We start from the raw sequence: 23,101 nt of genomic DNA on the forward strand, positions 1-23,101 counted from the left end.
TAACGTGACTGCAATTCTACTACTATGCTACAGATCCCAGAGGTTGTAACGCCCCCCCCCCCCACACACACACCAAGTTTCATAACCCTGGAAACAATATTAACATTAAGAAAAGTATCGTGCAAAAGCTGTAAATATGTAAAGCTGTTATCTTGGGGGAAAATAGTAAGCTCATACTATTATATAGGATAAAAAAATTATATAGATTATAGTCTATACAGCATAAAGATTAGTTGTGAGAGTTATACAAAAAAGCTCAAGTGTTAATGACGAAACAAGAATTTTCAGGCCCATCTGTGTCCATGCAAATGTCTTCAAATGATCACTTCTAAAGATAATGAGAATACTACGTTGAATGACAATACAAGAGTTCAATGTGGATTGATAGTTTTAGACATACCTTTTCAGGATTTAAAAAACTGTCAATTCAAAGCAAAGCAAGGTTATTTGTTTAGCACATTTCATACAGAAGGTAATTCAAAGTGCTTTATATGCCTGCCAAATTTGAATGACAATAAAAAAAAAAAGAAAATATACCCATTACATAAAATTAAGGACTAAAATTATGAAAAATAGAGCCCACCTATAAACTGTCAATAGTGGGCCGGTAACTTTAAGGCACTGCTGTTACCTGTGACTCCAATAGGGTTGTTCGTACAGTATGTGGTCCAATTTCACCTCCAGGCTGAATACATTGTTCCAGTGTGTTAAATAAACAATTAACATAGAGGGACCCACACACAACAACACTCAGCATGGCGCTGCCGTATTAGAAAAGACCACCACAGGTCTAGCAACCTCACAAGCTCATTAGCTCACAGGCTAATGAACGTAATAACCAGTTGAGGGCCTCTGTTGTGTGGATGTACGTGACGTGCCGCACACAGAGTAAAGATATTTAGTATGGGACAGACCCAAAGCCGGTCCCTGGCCCCACTAGCAGATCACAAACTGGTGGTGAAGCAGTGCAATTTTCCATTGAGATGCCCTTTTCCAAGTTGTGGCATACAGTAGCTTGATGACTAACTGCATGCTGCAATGGTGGAAATGGGCTATGTTTACATTATATAACTTGAAATTGCACCAATGGTTTCAGTATGATAAATTGAAACAAGATTGCAGGACCGGATTTGATCAAATCTTTGGCCGGTCGTCTAGCAAGCCAACCTTCCAGTTCCCATATCCTCCGGTATCCCGTGCGGTGAGGTAGCATGCGAAAGAAGTGTGCTGGTGAAAAAATTTATAAATATCAGCAGCTAACTCTAAAACAGAGGGTTTTTTTTTTTTTAGAGTACTTCCACTTTTCAGTGATAGTTCTTGCACTAGAAGCTTTTAATTGTACTGTTTAATTTTTTTTTTATTTATGCATTTGAATGATTTTAATCATGTAAACTGCATTGAGTTACCCTGTGTATGAAATGCACTATACAAATAAACTTGCTTTGCCTTAGTCACACAACAACATTATGGATCTTAGCATGCACTTAGGGTGTGCTGTCCATTTTGGAGAAAATGTAATGTAAATGGTACGTACTTATCATACATAGCTATTTTAAATACTGCATCCATTATTTGCTGGTGTTACGTTCCTTACCCCCCGTGGATAACAGATTCTTCAAGAGACTACTGTATTGTCCATCCAGATCATCTAAGAGTAGCAAACCATCATCCCCTAAGCACCCAGAATGGTAAAAGTTAGAAAAAAAAAATTCCCCAAGAAAAGAAGAGGATTATCGTATTTTTTTTTAACTATAAATCACAGGTTTTTTTCATAATTTGGCTGGGGGTGGGACTTATTCTCCAGAGCGATTTATATGTGAAATTATTAACACATTATTACATCCATCCATCCATTTTTTGAGTCACTTATCGGTTATTTTCACACTGACAACCGTGAGAAGGCGCTCTCAGCCTATGCATCTGTAACTTATAACAACTGAAAAGGACTGAACAAAACTGCCTTTGAAGAGAAAATCATATTCTGCAGATTATTTTAAATAACATTGTTATAGTGTTGCTAACCAATGATGACAAAAGTACTTCATACCATTAAATGCGACTTGTCATATGTCGTTAGATTAAGCTTCATGCAGGTGTTGAGACTTCCGTCCGTTTATCCTGAACGTAATTCAATTTGATTTGCCATCATGATGGTACGATGGTGAACGGTTCTTGCCGACAAAGCCTTGTCTTTAAGTAATTTGATTATCTCGTTTTTATGCAAAGTTGGCAAAATGTTTACGGGCAATACCGAGGACGAATGCTTTGGCATACTCCCAATCTGTGAATGACACACAGCAGAAGCCTCCCTCTCCACAAAGGCTGTCTATTCTTGTTGAAAACTTTGGTGATAGTCATATTTTTTTTCTTTGAACGACCTTTGTCAAAAGCGTTTCCATAATGACGTAGTTGTTCCGACACTATCGGCGTTCGACCCGAAGCCTGTGGACTACGGCAACCTCACAAGGACAAACTGTCTCTGCATCATTGCAAGAACACAGCTTCCGGGTGAATCTGCCATGCAACTTTTCGGGAAGTCATTGGATGGCTCGATAAAGTATGGGCTTCCGTGACAACCAAAACCATCCTGTTAAGATTCAGAAAAGCTGGTATAGGCTGACGTAAGCGACGTAGAAGAGGAGCAGCGCGTCGTCTACCTCCGGAGTTGGAGGATTTGTTTAGAAGTGACACAGAGGATTTCATTGGATTTTAGTTACCGGAGTATTAGTATTTGGAGTGACACCAATGGTTTTAGTGAACTTCTTAGTAGGTTATTTATGCTCTAGTTATCGGAATAACTCTTAATGTAGAGATGAAAGTGGACTTTCGTGAAAATTCCTGAAAATACAAATGCGAGCATTTATATATATATATATATATATATAAATACACGCACACACACACACACACACACACGCATACAGTCACTCACATTTGAAAAATGTACAGGTGTTGTCAGTCATGCTCGCAGATAAAGTTGTGGGTGTGATTCGGGACGTCCTTAAAATAACAAACTGGATTAATATGACATAACTGTAAATTAAAAATGAAATAAAACAAATACATAACTAAAATAGAAAACTAAAATTTAAAACTCAGAAATGATAACTTCCAATTTCAACTGATATTAGTAGAACATGATATAAAACGGTATTTAAAATTTATCATCAATAAAAATTTTTAATCTGACAAAATATCTGAAGAAAAGTTAAATGCACTGGCCTGTCAAAGAATAAACATGAACGGTCTATACTCGCAATGTTTTGAAGATGCTGAAAGTTTAGGTCAACATAATCCACGTTCGTGGCAACAAGCGTTATATTGGAACAAACATTCCTGTCGGCAATCGTGACGTATTGTTGTTGGGGGGGGGGGGGCATGCACCATGGGACTGCCGTAAATAGGACGCACTTTTATGTGCATGCGCTCGACGTATTGGCCACACCTGAATCAAGCGGAGAGGTGGATGATAGTCTGTTTTTTTTTTTTTTTGGGCCGTCACAATTCCTCGCGATCGACGCGATGAGCACCTCTGGTGTAACTGAATTTCTTTTGACATGGCTTGTGATGTTAATGACTTTCGACGTAAATGCGCTCGCATTACGTGAAGCAGTTCTGAACATGCGCTTTCGTACATGCTCGGTACATGCTCAGTACGGTTAACTTGCATTTCCTGTTTCCGTGTAAATAACAATGGTTTTGGAGTAGGCTTGTTTAGTTAACAACATTTATGAAATAAACGCGTAAATTAATGTCAAGACCATACAAAATAAGCGACGTCTTGAGAGAATGCAAGGGGAGGGGCGTTACTGTTACTACTGTTACTGCCTCAACATGGCTACGCTCGTGAAAGCAAAACAACGAACTTAAACGCATATTCGTTCAATGTTGTCAACTAATATTGGATTAATTTTAGGCATTTTTTCTTAACTCACATTGGACGTTATTCAAGAAGAGCAGAATGGTGAGTCGAATAGGTCATTTACTTAACTAATCAATTTTTTTTCATGAATTTATTTATGAATGATTTTAGAGGTCTTCGAAGTGCTTATTTCATGTTTGGTTTTTTTTTAAATCAAATTACGCGAATGACAGCTGGCACTTGTCACTTTGCTCATAAAGACAACCCACAGCAGACATACTTTAAATTTGATGGTGGAGTCAAAATCTTGTCTTGCCGCTTTGGTGGGAGGCTCCCTTGTTTCCCCTTAACTGGAGGTGGAACTGGCTTTTTGGGTGGGAGTGGTGCAGCAGGCTTGGATGGTTTTGGATCTGGCATCGGCTTGTCAACTGAATGAGAGCAAACAGACTTGTATTAAATCATGGAGAAACAGACCGAAAGAAAGTGAGGAACAAATAGCAAAAGAGTCATAAGGTTTGTAATCAAACAGCTTCATGTTTAATGTCAGTGCGATCAACAAGTTTTCTGACAGGATATTTACAGAATTACTTGGTCATGGTCAAAAATAAGAACTTTGTGTGAGGAAGACACTTATCTCCATTTAGAAATAAGGGCACCAAGCTGCACAGAGTGTTTCAATTTGGCACCAAAAGCTCGAAAAAAAAATTGCTATAAAACTGCCAAGATTTTCAACACTTTAACAGTGAAATGATATGGTTCTCTAGTGTAGGACAGAGTTTCGGTTGTTTTAACAAGATGAAATTAGACCGCAACTCACACAGTCCACTCACACATTAATACACACTCAAGTTTAAACGTAAATGTAATCAGAATTTTACAATCCCGACCATACAGCCGCAAACAAAATTGAGCTGCAATTAGGTGAAAACAAGCAACAGAACTTGTTTTAGATATTCTCTTCCATGTTCAGCAGATCCACTACCTGCTCAGGAAACAATCCTGTCTCACACAAGAGTCCCAATTTTCATATTCAGTGGTGACAATCATATTTTGATATAAAGATTAGGTTACATTCCTCTTACCTCAAAGCCTCCCTGTATACACACAATACTGTTGGTACCCTTACGTTAAAGCAAATAAAGCAAACCCCATAACAATCAATGAAATACACTGGTACTGAAAATATTCAAGTATGAATCAAGTATCGCTTTTCTTTTGTGGCTCAACAGAATTGGGAAAAAAAAACAACAACATGAAACTAGCCTGGACACAAATTATGGCACCCTTAACATAACGTCCTGTTGCACTAGCGTATTTTTAGCAACAGCAGTAATAAATGTCTCCATCTAATTAAGAGCACATTGACGTCACAGAACGTCATCCATTCAACAGGTCAAGATGTGCACACATCGTTTAAATGCCATTCATTATTGATTTAGTTTAGAACTATGTAAAATAAATGGGTTTTTAGCAATGGGGAACTTGATTTAACAGAGATACAGCAAAGTATCCCTTTAACTGCACCCTACGTTGCTGCACAGACGAAGGAAGAAGGGCTTTGTACCTTTGTCCTCTGGCTTGACAGTATGAGGCTTCTTATCAGCACTGGGAACCTCTGGTTTGAGAGCTGTTATAAGATAATGAAAAAAGAATGTCAGAGTGTATCTCATCAGTTTGGCATTAAACACAAGTATACTGGCAGAGAGAAAACACCCAAAAAATACACCCACAACACTTAAAATGAAACAAATTATGGTCACTCTATATAGTGGACAGAAGAAAAAGGAAAAACTTAACTACCAAACATTGCTGACGCAGTCAACAGAGCATTATGTATTTATTGCAGCCTCTGAAATTCAAAGCGGATCTATGCTGATGAACTGTAATGATGGTGAAATGAAGCTTCATGCGGCATCGTAACACTTTACCCAAATGGTTCGAATGCTGGTTCATTTCTTGAGGCCTTATGTGGACATGAAACCACCTGTTGGCCATGTGTATAGTCACAGGCAGCTGTATCGGAACCATATGTGATACATTACATTTTTTTCCGTGTTGTGGCATTTGTCAGTGAAAGTGAATTAGAAAATTTTTTGGACCAAATAATGTTAAGCCTGTTTGCGTAAAAGGTATCAAATAGCAGTGTCATATGATATTGCAGCGAGTATAATGTTTTTGTGACTTTAAAAAGAATGCGGAGTGAAAGAGCTTTTGGAATAGAAAGACACTGCATTTTCTGGTGTACCTTGGACAACAGCATATAGAGTTGAAGAATGATCTTTTTTAATTCAGATACAACAGTTTCTAAAACGTTTTGAGTGATTCATTAAAGAGCAAAATTATATCAATTGGGGTACAGTCATTACATACAGGTTCAAATGGTCTCGCTGTATGGAACTTGCGTGGGTTCTCTCTGGGTACTCTGGTTTCCTTCCACAACCCCAAAATACACATGGTTGCTTGATTCAAGAATCTAAATTGTCCATAGGTGTGAATGTGAATGTAAGTGGGTGTTTATATGTGCACTGCAGTTGGCTGCCGACCAACCTTCACAACTGTGTGAAGCGGGAGTGACAGCAATCAAAACAAAACAACGGAATAAACTGGGCATAAGCAACACACTTCGGGTGTCATTGTCTCCCGTTACATGCAGATGGGACCATCTCATTGCAGAGAATCAAGCTCAGGTGTTAGCGTTATGGGGAGTTCAAATTTTTATGCACTTTAAATTCATTTTTATGGCATATCTATCTTATTTTCAAGGCACGTTTAAACATTATTCTAGCGACCAGTCAGGGAGTGTTAGGGCTGTGGTTGCTAACAGAGTGAGGTAAAGCAGAGGGGAGAGGAGAGGAGATGGTTCAAACTGAGAAATGTATTTAATCTGTTGAAAAATAACATTCATTAAGTGTTTATTAATTTAACTGTTGTGTAGGTATATTTAGATAAAAGAAAAAGAACTGTGAAATTGCTGGTTCTTGTTCTTTATTTGTTTTTCCATGTGTATTTTATATTTACATTTGTTTAATTATTATATTATTCATTATCATGTTTATTCGATTCGATTTTCAGTACAAATTATATTCATTACAATCCATCTACGTAATGCCCCCCTCCGCATTAAAAATCGTGAAGCATTGACCGGTCCGCAGTGATAAAAATGTTGGGCACCACAGGAATAAGTGATGTGTTTGAGGTTCCTACCTATGTGTTTTGATGGTGGAGGTGGCTTCTTTGGTTTCTGAAATGAGAAAAAGACATAGTGAAAAGTAGGCCTGAGTGTGTAACGGATACTGCTACTCAATCAAGTTTGTTCAGAAAAACAAAGATCCCATTGCAAAAACAAGTACCGTAGACAGGAACCAATTAGAACAAAACTAACTAAACAAGGACAATCTAATAATACGCTTTACAGGATCATTCATTGTTGAAAATGGTGGGTCAAAACTAATTTTGGAAAAAAAAAAAAAGACTTCTTTTAACCAGCCTAATAAGTGCTGTAATTATAACTCAGAAGGAAAATTGCATGGGACCATTCAATGGAACAACAAATTGTTAAACTGAAATCCCACGGAGTAGAACCTCTGTTTTCGTATGCCCTAGTTTGTGTATGATTCTTTTTTTTTCAAACTTGTTTTCTTTTCACTGAAATTTTGTCACAGATTTTGAACAATTAAAAATGTTCCAAATGTGCCAAAACTTCTAGCCCCACACAAACCATCCAATGGACATGAACAATTTCAGATTTTTTGTAGGTCAGCGGGATCATTAAGCCACCCTGGTCCCATGAAAACCCATATCTTAACTTAATTTTGAAAATGGCAGACTATCGTTTCACACTGACATATTTCAAGCACTATGAAGTCAAAGTTATTTTGCCACACAATTGCGTTAGCATTTTTTGTGTTGTGTCATGGAGAAGATTCTCTGACAACTAAACCACAATGCGTATCTTTATTTAGGGTAACCCGAACCCCAATATGATTTTTTCCCCCCAACAATGTTCATGACTTTTGACAAACTTAGTAGCAACAATGACCTGCCAAAAATGGGCATTCCTACTGCCTCGATCAGACAGACCATGATTTCAACCTCAATATTGACCCGATTAGCTATTGCAGCCGACAGCCCGAGATATTTCATAGGGAACGACAAAATGTCTTGCAGTGTAACATAATCCACGACCAATGATTTGAAAGCCTTATGACATCACAATGAAACTAGCATGTTTGAATTTTGGATTAGCTTCTGTGTAGTGTGACATAACTTCAGTGCAACCGACCAATAGGACTGCTTATTGTGAGGGGTGAATCTCCTCTTATTCCTGCTTGTAGACATACGTGCATGCAAGCTTTACAGTAGGATTTGCAGAACACCGGCATGTTTACATACCACCATTAGTGCTACCACTAGCTTTCCAGGCTACATAATATTTCCTTGACTACTTGTGAGTCATACTGTTTTAAAAGTCCATAAAGATACCTCGTGCAATCTTTGAATGAACGTCCTCTCCCGAGCACAGGTCAGGACCAATGCACTTCTTTACTAATTTTGTTCAAAGTTCCCATCCCCCCACTCACACGCACACACAAAAAACATTGGCGCGGCACATTGTTATTTTCATCGTCGTAGTAACATGGTCATGTTGACTGGTGACATGTACTTGTTCAAGACAACAGGTCACCTTTCCTCAACATGCTAAATCCAAGAATAGTTTCCTAATGGTGAAAGTAGAATTTTGACATCTGTCTTCTTAGTTGTCAAGCTTGTTGTTGTTGGCGGAATTTATATTCTATTTATTTTGTTATTACCATTACAGTTGTTGCTGTTATTATCATTATTATTACCATCTCTTTTTAATTTTTCTTTTCCCATACATTTTAGATCAGATTGCATGTTCAGAGGACACATGCAGGCAGTGGGGATTTTCTTCTCTTGTCCCTGTGTTTGCAGTTCCATCTTTAGTGGGAGCAGGATATTTTTCACTCAATCCCAATATCAGGGATGGGGGTGGAGGGTGTAATGGGACCAGAGGAGTGACCTCTCTGGGAATACTGGTTGTGTGATGGTGACTCGCCCATGTCCCATGGGTGCTGGGGTGGTGTCAGCTGGCGCCCTCCTGGGTCCTCCGCTCTAGTTGCTGGTGGGGGCGGTGGGGCCCCTTTGTTGCTCCATGGACCAACTTCTTCCTCTTCTCTCCATTCCATGCATCCCTCTGCACTCGCTTTCTTCTCTTCCCACCTGGGAGCAGGGTGCTCCCCTGCATGCTGTAAGGCCTGGTGTTTTTTTTTTTTTGGCCCTACCTAGTCTGGTCAACCTCCCATACTCAGGGTCATGTAGTGGTTGCTGTCAGGGATTTGGGGGAGGGGAAGTCCTGGGTATGGTTCTGCAGGTCTGGATGAGGGGGCCATCTTTCTCAGTGGTTGTCCGGCCTGATGGGCCTGACCTGCAGGAGCCACGTCTCAATCACTCACTCAAGCTACTCACGGTACATACTTTCTTACTTATCACTGATTCACGAAGTAGGGCCAATGACTGCCAGTCAGGAATCTGGCAGTCATGGTAACAGGAGGGAAGTAGGTTTTACACTTAGTTACATAGCCCTGACGCCGGGACGCCGGGCTGGATGGCTGCTTGGTGTGAGGGCTCCACTCACATGGCCTGCGGCTGCTCCCTGGGTTACCACCCTAATCATTCTCTTGTCAGGTGCCCCTATCTGCTCTACTTTCCCAAGAAATAAGGAACATTCTCCTTTGTGGGATGGTAGTGGAGCAGGCTGGAATTATGTCCCTGCTGCCACCACCGGGTGGTCAGTAGTCAGGGAGCCCCAGAGGGGCCAGCGGACAACTCTTGAGTCCCTTGGCGTGGATTGTGTCCTGTCTACAGGGTTGCTCTCGGATGGACCCCTATTCCCGGTCTTATCCTAGATTGATTGGGTGGGGGTTCCTTAGAATCCACATAGTAGCCATAGGGCTGATAGGACATTTCTGTCAGTCTTTTTGCATGCACAATGGTGTGAGTTTAGTTTCTTGTGTCTGTAGGGATTCTTTCACTGGGTGTGGGACTACTCACTTATTCCAACAAATAATTCACATATACGCTAAGTGCTTATTACTCAAGTACTCAAGTGTTTATCTTTGCTCCCACTTATATACTCATTTCTATATCCATCCATCCATTTTCTCAGCATCTTATGCTCACAAGCGTCACGGGAGTGCCTATCAACGGGCAGGAGGCAGGGTACACAGTGAACTAGTTGCCATCCAATTACAAGGCACAGAGACAGACAACCGTTGCACTCACTATGACACCTCGGGGCAATAAATGCTTGTTTTGGGAATGTGGGATGTGTTCTGATATTGGCATTACAGTGTCATTTGATGTAGTTATTCACACTGCAATGTGTCCATTAACATTCCTTCAATGACCATATTTTTATGAAGGACGTAGCTGGAATCTTACCTCTTCAGAGTCTTGCTTCAGTGAGGACTTGCGTGACTCTCTAGAAATGAAAGCCTGAAAGAGATCATTTTGAAATCAATGTGGTTTAAGAAAATTGCAACTAGCTGGTAGAATCTTCATCATGCAACAATGACCCAAAACACACTGCAAAGATGACAAAGGATTTAATCGGGGGGAAAAGGGGAAGGTGTTAGAATGGCCAACTCAAACACTGGATCTTAACCAAATACAGAATTGATTTTACCTCTTGAAGAGGAAACTGGAGGGAAAAAAAACCCAAAAAACAAGAACTAAAGAGGCTGCAGTAAATGGCTGGAAAAACATTACAACGTGTACAGTACAGTCTGATGAAGTTAATGGGTCACAGGCCTGATGCAGTTATTTGTCCAAAGGGGTAAAGGAGTGATAACGTTTTTTTATGTCCCATTGAAATTGGCTGGTGACCACTTCAGGTGGTACCCCGACTCTTGCCCAGAGTTAGCTGTCATTGGTGCCAGCACGACCGCGACCCTTCTAAGGATAAGCAGTATTGAAAATGGATTGATTGTAGGAATGCAACTTTCATATAAATACTGCAGCTCTTGTAGGCAAATGTTTTTGTAGTTGCAATATACCACCAAGTATCTTCTCTGTATTTCTAAAAATGTTGAAAAGTTAAACAGTAAAATATTGTGACCTCACCTCTTCTGTCTCTGACAGCATGACTACAAAGTTGTCAGGAAAGACGCCTTCTTTTCCTCCAATCATCCCTCGCCACCACCCGGGCTCTCCTGTGTTCTATTGGAGGCCAGTGGAGGGGAAACAGAATTGTCAAAACACTTACATTGGTCAAGAAATGATAGAAATCTGGAAGCAATTAAAACCAAATCAAGGGTTGCATGTACCTGGTTGAGCCCTGTCATCCTTTATTCTTTTTGTCTCATTTATTTGACTCAAACTCTTTGCCTGACCCGGGCAACCCTAGTTTCAAGGGAGACCTCTCTTAAAAACTGCTGTATGACCTTGACAACTGTGATGTAGTTCAGTGTCAATGAGTTACAATTCTTTTAGAAGAAGGTAATTTTTGTGGAAATCAACAATCCTATTTATTTACCACGATGTGTCGTGTGATGCATCATGTATTCAGTATGAGAGAACTGTACCCAATGTAACAACTGGATTCCATGACAAATACATGAAGAGTTTGTTTTCAAAACGCGACATAGGCATTTTTTTCAGATTTACGAAACTCGCGCCAAACCACTACCATTCGGAGCTGGATAATTTTGGCGCGAGTTTCGTAAATCTGAAAAAAATCCCTACGTCGCGTTTTGAAAACAAACTCTTCACATTTTTATAGTCCAGTTAAGAAGGACTGACATGATGAATGGGACAAGTAACTGAGTGTGCAAAACTTATGATGCCAGCAAAAACTATAAAAGTATTGTCTTTTTGAAAGATATAAATAAAATAAGTGTTGAAATAAACATACTTGTGAGGTGTTGTATATTGATTTGTCGTGCAAAATCTGAATTGAAAAACTGCTTATAATTTTTACTAGATTCCGATGCAATTATTAAAGGGATTAAACTCAATATAACACAGTTAAGCAAAATTTTTAACTCAGTCATTTAAAATGTATTAATAATGAATGAATGGCTTTTGCCTATTTAGATAATTATATATATATATATATATCTCCCCCACTAGCCATATTTAACATTTATGGCAGATATGGATCTATAGCTTTCTAATCAACACTGGAATGTGCATGTGTTGAGAAAGGGGATAAAGAATTTTGGCCATTAAACTCAAAATGTCCTAACAATGTAAATTTAAAAAAAAAAAGTATAGTGTGTCATTTTCAGGTAAAAGATTCATCTTCCCCATAATATTCACTCACAACGAAAAAAGGTCAAGTTTTGAATACCATTGTAGTCAATCACATTTGACAAGCGCGTTCGCATGCACGCGCCATCGCACTCGCAAATCTGCACAGTTGAGCACGAAAAATCACACGCATAAAATGTGTTACGAATAGAAAAAGTAGATATTGAAAGACGCCGCTTATTTTGTGTAATCTTGACATGAATTTACGTGTTTATTTCATAAACGTTAACAAAACAAGCCTGTTCCTAAACAATCACTATTCACCCGGAAAAAAGAAATGCAAGTCAACCGTACTGAGCATGTACCAAAGTGCTGCCAAAACCACATGTTCCGAGCTGCTTCACGTACTGCGAGCGCATTCACGTCTAAAGTCATCAACATAATGAGCCATGTCAAAGGAAATTCAGTTATACCAGGGGTGCTCAATGCGTTGATCACGAGGCAGTTTTGTTTGATCATGTGAAGGCGTCCCCAAAAAAAAAAAGAAAAAAAAGGCAATCCACCTCCTCGATTGATTCAGTGTGGCCAATACATCGAGCGCAAGCACATAAAGGCGCGTTCTAGCAAGCTGGCCTGCTGTTTATGGCAGTTGCGGCAATGCATGCATGCAAAAGGGTTAGTACACTTGCCACTAACACAGATTATGTTGAACTAAACTCTCACCATTTTCTAAATATTGCGGGCATAGAACGTTCGTGTTCATTCCTTGACAGGCCAGTGCATTTAACTTTTCTTCAGGTTGTTTGTCAGATCAAGAATTTTTATTTATGAAAAATTTGAAATACCGTTCTATATCATGTTCTACTAATATCAGTTGAAATTGGAAATTATTATTTCTGAGTTTGAAATTTTTGTTTTCTACATTAGTTATGCATTTGTTTATTTCATTTTTAATTTACAGTTATGGTATATTAATCCAGTAAATTATTTTAAGGTATTGAGATTCCATCCCTAATCACACCCGCAACTTTATCTGCGAGCAAAACTGACCACACCCGTACATTTTTCAAATGTGAGTGACTGCTGTTGGGATTAAGTGTAAACTAGGCAGCAATAATTTTTTATTGCTCGAGCATATTAGGTGTACTTGGTGGCAGCAGATTTGCAAACTAATTCTTCAATGACCATAAAATGTTCAGTGGGAGGTGACATTCACTCAAGCACAGAAGATTTCTTGGACCATGGTCTGCGAATAATTGCTGTGATGGGCAGAGGGTTGCTGGGTTTGAGAAGTCTGCTCAAGACTGGATTTGTGAAGAGTAACTGTTTTGATAGTAATTTAATGCCACTTCACACAAAGTGGATTTGTAGCGCCATTAATATTCAGAGATAAAGACCATTGATTCTTCAATTGTCACCTCTCCGAAATGCCGTTATTGAGATGTTCAATTCCTCCAAACTTTAGACCCTCCTCCTTCCTCATATTGTCCTTGTCTACTCGATGGCATATCCAGTAGGAAGCACTAACATCTAAAGTGAGGAGCAAAGAGGTTCCAAAAATAAATAAATATGTATATAAAATTTATTTTTTTAAAAGAAAAATTACCAAATATAAAATTGGCCAATGTGTCATCACACAAATTTCTTATCATAAATTTTGAACATGATGCTCGAATATGCAACCTGCAACTTACAAAATATCAAACAGACCACCAAACTTGGCAACTGCACAGATGTGTTTTGTCGTTTTTTTTAATTAACCTTGTTTGAGTTATGTGATTTTAGTGTTTATCATGGTCACAGCCCAACAGGTAAATCTACAGTCATGGCAGACATTTTTCCAAACCGTTTCATGTACACACAAAGCGCAACCTTTTAGAGAGCCTGAAGAGCCACTGGTAACATATTACAGTAAGTACAGTGACCTTTTTTTTTTTTTTTAATAAGGATTAAATAATAACCTAAACGGTAAGCCATTTGTATTTTTGTGCAATCAGACATCTTGTTACGATACCTCTTACCTTGCTTATAATAGTGATGATGTCATCCTCATGCAAAGTCAATTCATCCTCATTTGTAGCTTCAAAAGCAAAGGTGACCTTACAGAATTCTTTAGCTTTGGATACAGACAGAGAATGGGGATAGTCAGAGGGGGAAGTACATGTACAAAGCACTGCATGTGCATGTACCAGTAGTACAGTACATGTACTGTACAAAAGGCTGTGATGTATTTTACCTTTGGAGTTGCTCTCTCCATCACCCTTCTGCAATTCTGTCATGTTGGGAAAGGGAGGCTTTGCAACTGATGGTAATGAAGGGATTGGCTAAAATGAAGCAAACAAAACATGACGGAAATGATTTGTAGGAAATGAATGGACAAGGGACATCATATGGAGAACCTAACTAAAAAAAGTTGAAATGAATGGATCATGTTTTCATAAATGGTGGTTTTAATTATAAAATTGTCAGTTTGATGACGAAACGGGAGAAACAGCATCTGAATAGGGAAGAAACTTTGAACTTGGGTTGTACAAAAATACAGAATGTTTTTCAAATATTGGTTTAATTTCTTTTGTATTTGGGGGACATGAATGATTCCTACATGATAAATTGGCCTAATCTGAGGAATGGGTTAACGGCTACATCTCAACTTTTTCAGTCACCTTGTCACTTATCACATGTTGATAGCTGAGAACAAAACTGCTATGACTAATACTACTACAGTTCAGACATAAAATAAATGTGAAATAAGGCAAAAAAAACACTTCACTCTATTTATTTTTAATATAAAACTTTAAGGCGGCCATCATCAATAGCTGGTGGATGGAACTCCTTCTCTGTGCCAGACTAAAGAGTAGATCAGTTCAGGGTGTACCTAACGAACTTAGATCTGGTGGTATAGGCTTCATCTTAATGACACAGGAGAAAATGAGTGGCAAAGGAAATGGATAGATGAACTAATCCAGACTTGACAGGGCTGATAACTGATATGAAGTTTGCTTTTGAATTCATGATAAGGGAAACCTTCACCCCTCTATGAGCCCTGACCTTATCGTGGTGGAGGGGTTTCTGCATCCCGATGATCCTAGGAACTAAGCTCTCTGGGGCTTCACGCCCCTGTTAGGGTTTCCCATGACAAACAGGTTCTAGGTGAGGGACCAAACAAAGCATGGTCCACATTGCCGGCAGTAAGTCGGACTCGACAAGGCTGCCCTTTGTCACCAATTTTGTTCATAACTTTTATGGACAGAATCTCTAGATACAGCCGAGACGTAGAGGGGGTCCGGTTTGGTGACCTCAGCAATACATCTGCTCTTTGCAGATGATGTGGTTCTGTTGGCTTCATCAAGCCGTGATCTCCAATGCTCACTGGATACAAGTGGGTGAAATTAGTGTCCTCCGCAGAGTGTATGGGGTCTCCCTTGGAGATAGGGTGAGAAGCTCGGTCATCCAGGAGGGGATCAGTGTCGAGCCACTGCTCGTCCGGATTGAGAGGAACCAGATGAGGTGGCTGGGGCATCTGATTCGGATGCCTGCCGGATGCCTCCCTGTTGAGGTGTTCTGGGCACGTCCCACTGGAAAGAGACCCCAGGGACAACCCAGGACACACTGAGTACGTCTCTCGGCTGGTCTGGGAACACCTCAGGATCCCCCCAGAAGAGCTGGATGAAATTGGTCTGGGAAACCAAGGTATGGGCAACCCTGCTAAAGCTACTGCCCCCGCGACCTGACCCCGAAACGCGGTAGAAGATGGATGGATGGATGGATGGAAAACCTCAATTGCAACTGTTGAAAGCTAGACAGAAGAAAGCCAGGTGATTTGTAATACCGTATAAGAATCATGTGGACCATTCAATGCCAAGTGGAAAAAAATCCAACTCAGTGAAAAAAGAGGATCCAGATTAAGAGATATGTACTAGTGAGGTTGGGGTTAGGAGCAGTGTGCGAGTAGCAGAGAATGGTAGAAGAGTTATTTATTTGTTAATAGATACAATAATGGCTGTTGAAGAAAAAAAAAAGAGCGCAACATAGAAAGAGAGAGTGAGGCAGTTTTAGAAACAGAACAGGCAAATCTTGTGTAATTATCGTGGTTTGTCAAGGTAAGTACATTCATTACATATTCTGAAGGCGTGTTCCAGGCCAAGATATTTTGCATTGAACATTTTCCAGAACATTTTTTCCATTATCAAAAAGACAACTGTCCCAATGTCGAACTCACAAGCACCTTTTACTCTACTGTATAGTAAATGTGTAGATTTTTTTTTTTTTTTTAAAGTAAAGCACGGCCTTGTACCAAATGGCCAGTCCAGTGGTTGGTGATGGCACGGTGTAAAAGGTTAGAGCGTCTACCTCACAGTTTCAAGGACCAGAGTTCAAATCTCAGCCCCATCCATGTAGAGTTTGCATGCTCTCTCAGTGTCTGCGTGGGTTTTCTCCAGGCACTCCCAAAAACATGCAGACTCAAAATTTCCCTTAGGTGTGATTGTGAGTGACTGTTTCTTTGTTTCAAAGTGCCCTGCAATTGGCTGGCAAACGTTGGGGGTATACCCCGCCTCCTGCCTGAAAATCGCAGGGATAGGCTCAGGTGTACCTGCGAACCTTGTGAAGATAAGCGGCTCAGATAATGGAGGGATAGATATAGATCCCTCACCAAGGGTCGCGGGAGTGCTGGAGCCAATCCCAGCTGTTATCGGGCAATATAGGCAGGGTACACCCTGAACCCATTGCCACCCAATCGTAGGGCAAAGAGACAGACAATAGTCGCACTCACAATCACACCTAGGGGCAATTTAGAGTGTCCAATGAATGCATGTTTTTGGGATGTGGGGGGAAACCGGAGGGGTCAGATAAAACCCCACACAGGCACAGGGAGAACATACAAACTCCAAACAGGCTGGGCTGGAATTTCAACCCCAGTCCTCGGAACTGTGAAGCAAACACTCTACAGTTGTGCCACTGTGCCGCTGGATGGATAGACATTAAAATTGACCAAAAAAAAAAAAGTTGCAAAACAAACAAAAAGAAAATTAAAATAATGACAAAATGCAAATCCTAAAGGTCTAAAGGCAGTACTTTTGCTCAACTTCTTACAGCACGCATTTTATACTACATATCTATAAATCTTTGTTGTCTCGCTGTCAAAAAACATTTACAAAAATGTGGCTAATAGAATTAAATTACACTACAACTTTTTGTTTTGTTTTTTTTAAATCCATGCTGTTTGCAGTTTCTTTTTATATCCTATACAAATTAGAAAGTAAAAAAATGATGTATCACTGCAATCAAACTCACATTTTCTTTCTTTTCTCCTGTATCCAGATTGGGGATTCGAACCTTTGATTTTACTGACCCTTCTTTGAAAATATCACCAAAACCGATGCGTTGGATTTTTTTGGGCTGGACAATGGCTCCATTGCCCGAAGCAGGCTGTGGCGAGGACAAGGTACCTGAGTTTTCAACACCTTGTCCATCTGTTGAGGAGATGCAATCAGGGAAAATGGAAAATGTAATCAAGAACAGTACAACACCTTTTCAGCTTTCGATGCTGGTGTTTCAAAGGACACTATTCCTATGATTGTGGATAATCATTTAAATTCATGAAAATGTTTAGTTTTGTCCCTATTATATGTAACAAACATACTGATCTTTCCCACCCAACCAATGAAGATGAAGCAGCAAAATAAAAATGTAAATTACAGCGCCATCAAGTGTAGGTCTGACTTAGCTGCACCCTTATCTTCCAGTCACTATGCTTGATTAACATTATGTTACCAGATGCTACAACAGCCCCTGTCTTCCTGAGACATTGTTCACAATGGGATTTTGGCCGATTTTTCCCTTTTTTTTTACTGCCTCTAAAGGTATACATGATTGGCAATGGGGTAAGGGTCCCAAAGGGTCAAGGGCAGACACTCTGGATAAGTCCAACATCTACCACAGATTTCAGGACGTTCCTTCTTGGCCAATCACATTTTGATCAAGGTTTGATATGTCTTTTATATTTTATCGAGGCTTAATACATGAAGCGCAGACACCAGACCGCTATGGAGCACTTTTGTCCACATCAGACTTGCAAGAGGTTCTCCTGCATTGCCTGGCTTAATAAGCCTTCCCTTCTTAAATCATTTGCACAATGGTACACCGTAGTATGATGGATCGAGCCATATTGTGGTGGGGCGTGCTGTGATTGAACACGATGAAACAGCAACCATACACCCAAACTTAACATGACAATCGGGACAATGTCGTTCTGCTGATGCCTGCACATCTTTTAAATCACAATTACCTTTTAAAAAAGAAAAAAGATACAAACCCTTAAAAAAAAAATCTCTCATGTATTGGATTTAACAGAGTGCCCCAAGAAAGTGTTGGAATTCAGTTAGCGCTGGTTCTGTGACGGTGTACATTCAGTAAGGGTGGCTTAGGCAATTTTTTAAGCATTTGTTGTCTTGACTCATACCAGCCTCATCTGCCGTACTGTCGTTTGAGTCTCCGTCTTCTTTCGTTACTTCCACCTCTTTGACAAAGTTGGATGGGAAAAGTCCTGACTTGCCATTAATGACACCACTCCACCAGCCTTCTTCAACCTAAAACATTAACAGATAAATTAGGTTTACTGCTTTGAAAGTGCCAGCTACTCAATTTACATTTCTGTTGACAGCTAGCTATTACTTTTCTATATCTTGTGAAGTCTTCAAGATTATTGAAACGAATAGCTGCAGGAAACTTGTTTTTTCAGAAGTGAAAAAGAAATTTTAGCCTAACAACCCGTATCCTCTGACTCTCACTACCTTCTTTCGCAATCACACTAAAAGGTTACTAATAACCTTTTACAACTTGCTACTATAAAACCAGTGATACTGCTCAGCAAATACAACACGCAAAACAGTATTTTGCCTTAGTTTTTTTGTCTTTCATTACTAAATACAGATTACAGAGTACATTTGATGGAGCCCATTGCATCTGAGAAACTACATAGAAGAAATACCTCTTCAGTGATGTCTACAATATCACCAACTTTTAATTCCAGCTCATCTTCATTCTGTGGCTGATACTCAAAGAATACTTTGCACTGTCTCTTCTTCAGCTCTGTGAAAAGAAGGTTGATAGATATGAAACAAACCGGCTGTGTAGCTTCAGTTGTATACTTTTTTACATGTCCATACCTGCAGGTCCTCTAGGTTTCAAAAAAGGGGACGGTATGAGAAAGCAAACAGTGCAAGTGTAAATTGTAGGAAATGTAAGCAGGACAAAGAAAAAGGAAAAAATAATGATACCCGTGAAGTTTTAGTGGGAGACCACACATATAACCTGATCAAGCATAGGTCCAAAAAAAAAAAAAAAAGTCACAAAACTATGTACTAACTTTAACTGCCCCAGGACAAAGCCAGTCAAGTGGTACAACAAGGGTGTGTAAAACCTGCACCAACTTGGTCTTGATCACAAATTACTTTCACCTCCTGATAAATGATTAATTCATACCTGTCAAGATACTCAACAAAATATTATGAAAAAGAAAAACAGCAATGTATTAAAATTAAAACCGGTACATTAGAATTGTCTGCATAATTATCAATACGTGTTTGTGGGTCTTTGCAAAAACCTGCTTACTATAGTGTGCAAAATGTATAATCTCGAATTAGACAGTATTTCAGGCTTATTCTAAAAATCATTAAAAATAGTCAATTCTAAAAATCAACACTGACCAAAATTTGACAAATAATTCTGGAAAACAACAGAAAATATATATTTTCAAAGAATTTGTGATCTTGTTCAAAGTATTACAGTTTCTTGTAGAATTTTAACCCGCGCACTTCTGACTAGGAAGGAGTAGGCAATTTTCCTAAATATCCTTATCAAGTATTGGAAAACGTATTTGAATTTGTATATTGAGGTATCTGTAGGTTTGATTCCCATAACTGATAATGTGATGTTTTGTCCTTCTTAAAAGCAAAACAGCACACTCTATGTTGCCTCAATTGCTACTAGAATAATCAGTAAATAATTCCTCACTATCGACAAATTCTTATTTAACAAGTAATCGTTACAATTATCAGGCCCATCTCTATTGCATACAGTTATAAATGACTCTCTAGTCTTATAAAACCAGAGCTGAACAAGATGACCTGAGATATGCAAAAGATACAAAATATTTTCAAAAAGTCAATAGAGCGCATTATATTTAGGTGTGGATGAAAAATAAAAAATATGATCACATTGTATAGTCACATACAGGTACATCGAGTTGTGAAAAAAAAGTATACATAGAAATTTCGATATGATATTCGATGTCTAATGTTACACATTTATATATATTACGGTAATGTGCACCACCAACCTGAACTCTGACCTCCTGGTCGAGGGGGGGGGGGGGCCTTTGCATTTTATGATCGTTAGCATAGCATATTTGTGGAGACTGGACCAAACATCAGAAACGACTGCCCGTGAGTTTGCCTTAACTTAAACGAAGACAAAAAAATGTCGACTACAACAGTTAGTTGTGCAGCCACTTTTAAAAGAAGTGTGTCATCACTCCGGCCAATGAAGGAAGCAAAACAACGTGAGCTGAAACTACATAGTACGATCGTACAATCATTAAAAAAATAAATAAATAGCGCACACAATTGAAATGCTCATGTTTTTAAAAATGCCCATTACGCTGATTTCTATGTAGTTTGGGCTCTCGTTTTTATACCAACCTGATGCTATGAAGATTGTAGCCGAATGGGGACAAGAGGCTGTGCTGTTAGCGCGGTGGATCTTCCCCTCAAAGTGCTGACAGCAACGAGGAATAAAGGGAACCAAGACTCTTAGGATTAAAAAAATATTTCCTCACAAACGCCATGGATGGCACAGAGGATGAAGTGCTGTGGCAGGAAGATGGGATCACTGTTCATGAATGCAGGAGGCATCAGAACTGGAACAAGTCATCAATGATGATTTTGACAGTAAGCCACAAAGGTAGCTACAATGGATATTTTTCAGATTGGAGATGAGTCCGATGCTTCTTTTGAAGTCTTGACCAAGGATGTGTCATGTAGACTTCACTATGCAGAAATGTTTTATGCACAAATATGTAATGGGAAAAAAAATTAAGTTAAACAGTGTAAAATAGTTTAATTATTTAAGACTGTAATATCTGTTAACAGTATTAATAAAATGTTATGCCACGTTGGCCATTTATTTTAATTGGTTGAGGGATTCTGTTCTAACAATTGCAGGGACCAGGACAAGCATGTCCAAATTGGTACTGCGTATTGTACATTGGGAGAAGGGTTTTCCTGATTTTTAGGTCAACTTTGGGGGTGTGCATTATACTTCAGGGCGCATTATACTCGAGAAATTACGGTACCAGTTTAGTATCTTTTAAGTAACCTTAACCAGTTACTGAAGTACCCAAGTAACCCCTCGGGTTATTCATCAGTTTATGCAGACAAATCCTGGCTAAACCGTAAAAGTCCACTGTGCTATGTTTATCTTGTTTAGGGTCACAGAGTTGCTGAAGTCTAGCCTAACTATTGGGGACTATAGGTTAAGTATACGTTCGACTGAACTGATCATAGTCGCTGGCAGAGAGAAACTACCATTTATGGCACATTGCTACACAGAGAAAAGTCAGCAGTATTCTTAAAACTATTTACATACAATACACAAAATTTTTTCCAACGCATTTATGTAAGAAACAAATTATCTTTTGATTTTTTTCATGTATTTTAAAAAAAAAAAAAAAAAAAAAAATCAATATTTCTTACTTTTTGTGGGGGCTGATGGTCGTGGCTGGAAACCACCTGTTGGGATACCAATAGTACTCATTCTCTGAACCAAGTTGGCAACATTCCCAATCGACTTCTCCCTCTTCAGAGGCTGTGCAGATTCCTCTTTGGGGTCAGTTCTTGCTTCCTTGGCCTCCTGTTTTATTTCCTTTGAGAATAGAAAGCACAGAACATGAATATTCAGTACAAAATTGATTATAGGGTTAAACATTTCATTTGGAAATTCTCTTCGTATCTGTTGCTGACATTTTTTAAGCTCTTCCACCATTTGGGGTTTAATGTATATCTCAATTTCCCAAAATAAATGACATCTATAGTTGCCGAAGAGCTTCTATTACTATTTGAGGTTCCTCCCTAGGGAGTTTTTATTCTTGGCTCCATCAGCAACTGCTTGCATATAGGGATTTGATTTTTTGTTTTTACCTTCACATACAATGAATGAGAAGTGTGGTTTCTGACCTTTTCAATGTGTAAAGTGACTATATAACTTTGGCTGTGAATTGACGCTCGGCTTTTTCAATGAAATTGACTAATAACTAATTGACTTGAATGAAATATTTACTAGGGTTTGGCGAGTAATAAAAATGTAACAGTGCTTTGAATTTATTTGTCACGATAATATTTATTGACATATTTACTTATTGACAACTCAGTTGGGAGTTTACTGTAAAACTAGACAAACTTTTTTAAAAAATTATTCACATTGAATATTTAAATACAAGACTCACATCATTTTAAAAATCGCCAATTTATACTGTCAGTTGATGGAAAACCCTACTGACTGGCTACCAGACTGGCTCGCATTAGATAGCCTTTTATCACACACAGATCACTGACACTTTATTCTTATTATACTATGTAAAAGACGGGATCCAAAACCATTTGTTATAACTTGTTTCAAATTCCATCTTACCTCACCTGTAGCTTTAGCTTAGACAGTAAAAGTAAACCCACTACGATCAGGGAAAGATCCCTCCTAAAATGCATTGTTACTGCAGTCACTCTGTGACATCATGAGAACCAACAGCCTCTGACAACCTCAATTATCATAGAAGATGGTGATGACGATGATGTCAAAGCCTTTTCAATGCACCACTATACTTAAAGGTCTGTTTCAAACATACAGTCAACAAAAATATAAATGCAACAGTTTTGTTTTTGCAACCATTTTCTGTGAACAGAAGTCAAAGAATGG

The 23,101-nt window shown here is 39.0% G+C and overlaps 1 protein-coding gene across 1 annotated transcript in view; it reads right to left on the bottom strand.

Annotated features, from left to right (window-relative positions):
* The window catches only part of cd2ap (CD2-associated protein), a 65,875-nt gene that overhangs the window by 15,844 nt on the left and 26,930 nt on the right, over positions 1–23,101 (bottom strand). The window contains exons 3-13 of the mRNA XM_061812453.1: positions 21,886–22,054; positions 19,122–19,222; positions 18,594–18,720; positions 17,426–17,604; positions 14,370–14,457; positions 14,155–14,249; positions 11,006–11,101; positions 10,325–10,378; positions 7,067–7,103; positions 5,427–5,489; positions 4,143–4,290 (exon numbers count right to left, since the gene is read on the bottom strand). Coding sequence (XP_061668437.1) covers positions 4,143–4,290; positions 5,427–5,489; positions 7,067–7,103; positions 10,325–10,378; positions 11,006–11,101; positions 14,155–14,249; positions 14,370–14,457; positions 17,426–17,604; positions 18,594–18,720; positions 19,122–19,222; positions 21,886–22,054 — 1,157 coding nt within the window. The remainder of the gene's footprint in view (positions 1–4,142; positions 4,291–5,426; positions 5,490–7,066; positions 7,104–10,324; positions 10,379–11,005; positions 11,102–14,154; positions 14,250–14,369; positions 14,458–17,425; positions 17,605–18,593; positions 18,721–19,121; positions 19,223–21,885; positions 22,055–23,101) is intronic.

Source organism: Syngnathoides biaculeatus, chromosome 23 (assembly GCF_019802595.1).
Source record: "Syngnathoides biaculeatus isolate LvHL_M chromosome 23, ASM1980259v1, whole genome shotgun sequence".
NCBI lineage: Eukaryota > Metazoa > Chordata > Actinopteri > Syngnathiformes > Syngnathidae > Syngnathoides > Syngnathoides biaculeatus.